General features: G+C 36.9%; 2 protein-coding genes across 2 annotated transcripts; one reads left to right on the top strand and one right to left on the bottom strand.

Annotated features, from left to right (window-relative positions):
• The first annotated feature begins 220 nt into the window (after window positions 1-220).
• On the top strand, window positions 221-2,595 carry LOC21397660 (DNA ligase 1). The gene is made up of 8 exons (XM_010109897.2): window positions 221-495; window positions 616-705; window positions 1,131-1,190; window positions 1,322-1,361; window positions 1,479-1,572; window positions 1,869-1,928; window positions 2,002-2,093; window positions 2,186-2,595. Exons 1-8 carry the CDS (start codon window positions 356-358, stop codon window positions 2,270-2,272), a joined length of 663 nt encoding a protein of 220 aa, XP_010108199.1. The 5' UTR covers window positions 221-355; the 3' UTR covers window positions 2,273-2,595.
• Window positions 2,596-3,060: 465 nt separating this feature from the next.
• On the bottom strand, window positions 3,061-6,675 carry LOC21397659 (protein LOL2). Its single transcript, XM_010109896.2, has 4 exons — window positions 6,252-6,675; window positions 5,703-5,810; window positions 3,615-3,724; window positions 3,061-3,315 (listed from the first exon to the last, which is right to left on the bottom strand). Exons 1-4 carry the CDS (start codon window positions 6,505-6,507, stop codon window positions 3,235-3,237), a joined length of 555 nt encoding a protein of 184 aa, XP_010108198.1. The 5' UTR covers window positions 6,508-6,675; the 3' UTR covers window positions 3,061-3,234.
• Between the last annotated feature and the right edge of the window lie 243 nt (window positions 6,676-6,918).

The following is a 6,918-nucleotide window of genomic DNA, read 5'->3' as shown; positions in this document are numbered from 1 at the left end:
ATGCCAGGCTGGCAAAACTTTTAAGGGGCATTAATAGTCTGAAACAAAAGAAAAAAATCTCTGAACTAGAAGATGTCGTTTTAAGCTTTTTTTTTTTTGCTGATTGATGTCGTTTTAAGCTTAAACGACAGCCTACCTAAAAAAAGGCTTAAACGACAGCGAAATTTCAAATTTAAGTGCGCGCGAAGGCCAGAAATATCCCCTTCCTCAAGCCAAACCTGCGAAGAGAGCTCGAGAGCCAATTTCCAAAACCGCCTTTCAGAAGCTCAAACCCGCTTGGTCGACTTTCGAAAACCACTTTCTCTCCAAATCCCAATCGCAGAAGCTTCAGAGATTATTCCTGCGAACCAAAACTATGTTCTCCGGCAAAGCGAGAACCGGCAGGAAGCGCAGGACGGAGCCAGAGCTCGCCAAATCGGACAAGGGGAAGCGATCCGCCAAGGATCTCGATCTCGATCTCGATCGGGATTTCGGCTTCGATCTCGATCTCTCCAAGTTCATATCGATTCAATTTCCGTTTTTCGTTTTTCTTTTTCGTGATTTTGATCGTTTTCTGTTTCCTCCTGATGCGTCAATGGAGATCTGCGATTGAGAATTTGATGGTGGAATTTGCAGCGACATAAAAGGCATTGTGTCGGCGCTTCAGCAAATCAGAGAGAAGGCTCAGAAGGACGGCCAGAAGAAGAACGAGGAGACTATTTCAAGGTGATTCGAATTGCTTTTCCTCAAATCTTCGTTTTACAGTTGCGGAATTTTGAAGCCATTGCTGAAACTCTAGCGTAGCTTTATTAACCAAAGAAACGGGAAAACTGAACGCATAATTAGATTGAGATTGTGTTATTCATAATTTTGCTTATAGTTTCCACTTGTGCAGAATTCCTGGTTTTCTTTTGGATTTTTAACATGAAATTAGTCAAAGTGTTGGTTAATTAACAACAGTGCTGATCGAGATCGGCCTATACTATTACACTAATTTGCTAAGCCAACTTCAACTTGTATGGTTTTGGTTTTCATCAAATCGTCGCTAATTTTTGTAGCACGTAAAGAAAGAAACGTTCATATATCATGATTTACCTTACTTTTTGAACTGTGATGCAATGATTAATGATTAATTTCGTTTTGGTAATCAGTGTGGCTGCTGAGATCAAGTCTATGATAGACGAATCGAAGTCCAAGTTTGAAAAGGATAGGTAAATCAAGAGCCATGTATATCACTTTTTCTTTAATTTAATCAATAAAAGTTCTATAAAAATTGAAGCTCTCATCAGATGCTGCTGATTCTATGTACTAATTAGATGCTTGCGTTTTCTTCTGTCGTCAGACAAACTTTCGCTAAAGTGCTTTCGAAGAGCTCAAAAGAGGTTCGACTCTGAGGACATGAGAGGATTAACATGGATAGCTGGACATGAAAATTTCAAGTTTTTTACCTTTGATTTGAAATTATATGTTTAGAATTTTGACTGGTTGTATATGTGCAGTTCGAAAACTCTTTGAAGAATGAAACTGTGAAGTTCCAATCACTTTATCAGAACTTTTCCAAGGAAAAAGCTACCAATCTGCAGACTCTGAAAGGTATTCTGCCTTGTCCCAACTATCCTAATTTTATGTATTTATTTGTTTTTGACAATTGGATTCTTTTTCTCAAATCTGCTTAATTCAACTGCTGTGGCAATATGATGGCTGTTTATCATGTAACGCCACTTGTTCTTAACTTGTAGTAACGATTCATTTGTTTAATTTTGTTCCTGCAACTGTTTGAATTTTATGATATGCGATAGTTCCCTTCCGATTTCGTTCCATAGTCTAGTTTCTGAGTTACCAACATGATATGCAAAACTACATAGTAACTGGTCTTTTGTGTTTGGCAGATACTATTTCCAAATTTGAAGAAGAAAAGGAAAGGCTGTTCATACGATATGAACAAATGAGTAAGCAACAAGACTCTTTCCTTCTCCTTTAGAAAAACGATATTGTAATATTCTTGTTATGGGTTGATATCAGGGAAGAAAGAAAAGAGAGTGATATCAGAACATGAGAAAGTTTGCGCTGATAAGATTGCTCAATTGGAGGAGACTTTGAAGAAGAAGACGCAAGTATGTTTATCAGTTACATCAGGTTTCCTGAATCTCAGTAGCTCTATTACCAATAATGAAATCTAATTCACATTTCTCTTTGGACTTCTTAGGATGAAAAAACTTTCAGCATTTTGAGGAAAACTCTGGGTTCATTTCTAGACAATGGATCAGATGAGGACTTCCCACCTGATGATTGAACATTTGCCTTAAAGGGCAGTTCAGCAAACTATGAATAACTTCTTCATCCGGACTCTAGCTGACCATCCTTTTATTGTCATTCCAGAAGTGTAGCAAACTAGAATTTGTCTATAATTGTGGCACGGTTAATTTTCCATTTGCGGTTCTACCCAAATAGACACTGCAAATGACCTTTTATATAATCATCAGAGGAGAGATTTTCTGTCTCAATTTCTCAGTAGCTAGCTGCAGACCAGATCGGGTTAGTGCTTATCGTCTGTCTTTTGTGGATATTGTAATAGGTAGATATGGTAGATATAGTGCCTAATTGCTACACTATGCAGGGGCCAAAAATAATTTAGAAGTTGTTTGGTTGGGGGATTCGTTCCCTAATTCGAATCATGGTTCGTGGTTCGCTACAGTATTTTCACTCATAAAAAATACACGTAAATCAAAAATGGTTCTAATCACATGATTTTAATCTATAAACCAAACGTCTCATTAGTCTTTGATCCGCAGAACCTCTTCTGGAGGGAAATTTTAAATCTTGATTGTGTACGAGTTAGTACAGTGAATTCAAAGATGACAAATATAAGCACCCAGTAATCTGAGTTCAGCTATCCCTCTTTAAAATAGTTGGTTGAAATGTATGCATTTGGCATATCCAGTCAACACAGTAAGTTCAAGGTCTTGAGCTTCTTTCATGAAAGTTAGATTAATCTTACGAGAAGTGAAACAAAACAACGGTGAAAGCAACATCAGCCAATGGCAAAATAGCAACTTGTGAGCAAAACATGCAAAATCTCATAAAATCAAATTAGAGTTGAACAGTGTCGAACTGTTTCTGTATGGCAATGTACAACCAGAGAAGTAATGTGTACGCGTTAATTCATAATTCGTTACACCTTATAAACAAGTAAAACCAAGGAGTTTGAATTTTGCCAGATTAACATCCATACCTCTGTCAGATACAAAAAAGAAATCAGGCAGTCGACTGGAAAGGGTTGAGGGCAGGAAGTGGCTGGCCCTGCTGTGCGGACCATGGAGGACGCTGGTTGTGTGCCTGTACGGAGACCGGTAGTCAAATAGCAGTTCTAGATATAAAAGATAATTTGTTGACCTGAACATTTATAGCACTAACTGGAATCTCACATCCCAACTCATTTCGAAATGCTTTTATATGATTTCATTACACCAGTAATTACCTAATATCATACAAAGACAACTTTTTAGAATTTCTTAAGAGTATTTCGGCAAAAACAAAGTTGCTATACATTATACATACGTGATGGTCATGGGCAGAGTGAAATTTAATAGGTAACTTCTATCATGTCTAGAGCACGGAGGTATCATATCACTTACGCCGATTTCTGTCACAAATTGACAACAGGAACACTTCACTTGTGATGCTCCATAGGGGTACATCAACAACACATTACAACTTCCGCACTTCACTTGACCAACCTGATGAGCTGAAAAGAAGTAGAGTTCATAATGCATGCACACGGCTACATTAAGAATATCGAAGACAAGCTTACTAATCATAACCACATTCTAGTCAAAGCTCGCTTCAACACGACCCGAAGACGGGCCATAAGGTAATCAAGTGTCTATAGCAACAACAAAGGTAGTTTAACCTCCTCAGTTACTAAAGATCAGCTTTTAGGCAATGCCTACCTATGAGCGAGTTAGGACCATGATTGAAAATTCAGTTTTGCTGCAACATTAGGAGAACAAAAAATATAACTTGTGCACGAGCACTACGCTTCAGAGTACTAAATATACGAAGCAAAAACCCCTTTCTCCCTAGTAAAAAGCCTGAACAGTGTTTTGATGAAAATTAGACAGAACTAAAAAACAGAAACACTGTTGGCCCAAGGTCTAATAAATTTCATGTTTTGATGATAACAAACACATCATTCTTGATTTACTAATTAATCTTTTTTTTTTTTTTTTTTACTAAAAAACAGAAACACTGTTGGCCCAAGGTCTAATAAATTTCATGTTTTGATGATAACAAACACATCATTCTTGATTTTCTAATTAATCTTTTTTTTTTTTTTTTTTTGAGTTATGTTTTTAGCAAATTGTTATTAATTAAAAGTTGACTCAAGAAGAAGATTGCATAAGTTGACCTCTTGACCAAGATTGGAGAAAATAAGTTACATGGTCAATTAAGCTTGTGAAATGCAACCAAATTGAAGAAGGAATCAAAAAGCTTGAAGAGTTGAAGGAAAATCAAAAGTGAAGGCAAGCAAAATCAAGCAAGACTATTTTGATAGGTTTATTCCATTTTATTTTATTTAAGTCTTGCATTTGATTTTGATTTCACACTATCAAATTGTTAAATCTTGGTTTAGGCTCTTGCACACACTCACTTTGGTTTTACAAATGGATTTAAATTATTTTCCTAAATTATTTGGTTTAAAAATGAGTTTTAAAAAGCTTGGAGGTAAATATTTGTAGCAACATGACGACATGGGTCGATCGGTGCATAACAACACTAAATCCACCGGTCGACCGGTAGATTCACAATAGGCCTCAACCGGTCAACTGCTCTATTCGACCGGTACTGTTCAACGGGCAAAAATATGACCGTTGGACAGCGAGCCTAAATAGGCAAAATGCCATGTTCTCTCCTATTTAAGACCCTTTTGAGGTCCAAAATGTGTAAGAAACATCATCGAGAACTCCTAAATTTCTTAAGATCCAAAAAATTTCTTAAAAGTGCTTACATAATCATTCTCTTCTCTAGATTCTTTCTTAGTTTTCTTACACACTCTTGAGTGTAGCTTGAATTTTCTTTTGATAGTGTGACCTCATCATCTCCTAGTCATTTTCCTTGTATAAAACCTTTTTAGGAGTGTGAGCTTAAGTGTTTTACTTGTCAAATATCTTGTAATCCTTATTTAAATCTTCTATTACTTTGGGAATTGGGAATTGTTTGGTTGGTCTATCTCTGTGAAAAATTGACGTCTTGTAAGAGGTACGATAAGCCTCGGGTAGGAAGATTCGTCATTTTGTAAGAGGAGTGATTGGAGCTGAAAAGTCGATCGAATAATAGAAGAGGTCGGGAGGCGGTATATCTCAGTAACAGTGGATATAGGCATATTAATTTGTCGAACCACTATAAAATTTCGTTTGCATTCACTTGACCCTAACTCTTTAATTTTCTTAATTTAATTTTTGGGATTGATATATCTTGGTTAATTTGACTCTTGATATTTGATTTGTTGAGCTTGTTGTGTTCCATTAACACGTATCTTTTTGTGCATACTAAGTGTTCGACAAAATTACCGTGTTAAGTTAACTTTCATTATTTGCTCTAATTTCTCAATAATTGTCAAAATTTTCAAAAATATTTTGAAACCCAATTCACCTCCCTCTTGTAGTTTTACTTGGTACAACAAACACAACCCATGAGTTACTAGGAAAGCAAGAGAGGAGAACCTTCTAGCACAAAGTTCACAGTCTGACAGCATGAACACTGAACCTGCTGAGACCCCGGCGGATACTTGAGCAGACGGCGGCAAGAACCGCACACAATTTGAGCTATTTCTGCATTACAATCACAAAGCTCACTTGATGAATACATGTTCCAGCATATTTTGCAGCAATATCGTGCATTCTTGGTATGTAATGATTCATCCAATTCCAAATCTTCACAGAAACACATAAAATCGACCGTGTGTATGCCTAAATGCCTATCTTATACTACAAAAAGCTCCCTTTTTGATCAATCCACTTATTAATGTTTATGTAGTTAGCCGTGATTGAGAGTCCTGCATTTTGCTTTTTTGGGTAAACTCAAAAGTATTTTCAATTCCTTTTCTTTTCTTTTATGAAACTAAGAACTTTCCTTAGAAAAGGCCATGGAAAAAGAGGAAACAACAAATTCGAGAAAACCCAAAAGGCATATAATTTTGAAAATTTAGGAGAAGCCATAGCGGCTAACCAACTCATCAGGACTGTTGAGAATAGAGAAAAAGGGGGACCCACCGGAAAGAGTTGATTTTGGTGTTGGTGTGGGTGTATGCGTTGGTGTTAACGTTGGAGTTGAATCTGTCGATGGTGTTAGCATTGGCTCTGGAGCTTCTTTCGGCGGAGACGATGATGGTTGTGGTGGTGGTGGTGATGGTGGTTGCAGCGGAGGAAGAATGGTTTGGTAGCCAGGCGGTGGCCCTTCGTCTTCTTCAACTTCTTCCACTTTCACTTCCACTTCCACTTCTTCCTTGGCCTTGCTTTCCAGTTCCATTCTCTCTCTCTCTCTCGGCGAGATTCTGTAGTTGCAGGATGCAAGCGATCAAACATGGGACATGTTATTAAACGATGTCGTATTACGTGTGTGGAGTGTGGACTGACCCTGAACTAGACAGGCGTCCTGGACTTGTTCCGTGTTAAGAAACATGAAGATTGGGTTCCGATAGATCCAAATCCTAGCCGTGTGAGGAAAGAAAGGGAAAAAAACTAAAAATGTGATTGTAAAAAATATTATTTATATACCACTCAATTAAAAAATAAACAATTATAATTTAATTAATAAAAAAATAAAAGGTAATTATGACGCTCAATTATTTAAGATGACATAAATACTATGTCTATACAAAATTATGATAAATTATATACTAAACCGGTAATCCCCAAATATATTTATCGGAGTGAAATA

This window comes from Morus notabilis, unplaced genomic scaffold (genome assembly GCF_000414095.1).
Source record: "Morus notabilis unplaced genomic scaffold, ASM41409v2 Scaffold191, whole genome shotgun sequence".
Taxonomy (NCBI): Eukaryota; Viridiplantae; Streptophyta; class Magnoliopsida; order Rosales; family Moraceae; genus Morus; species Morus notabilis.
This window is presented reverse-complemented; position numbering and strand designations above follow the sequence as displayed.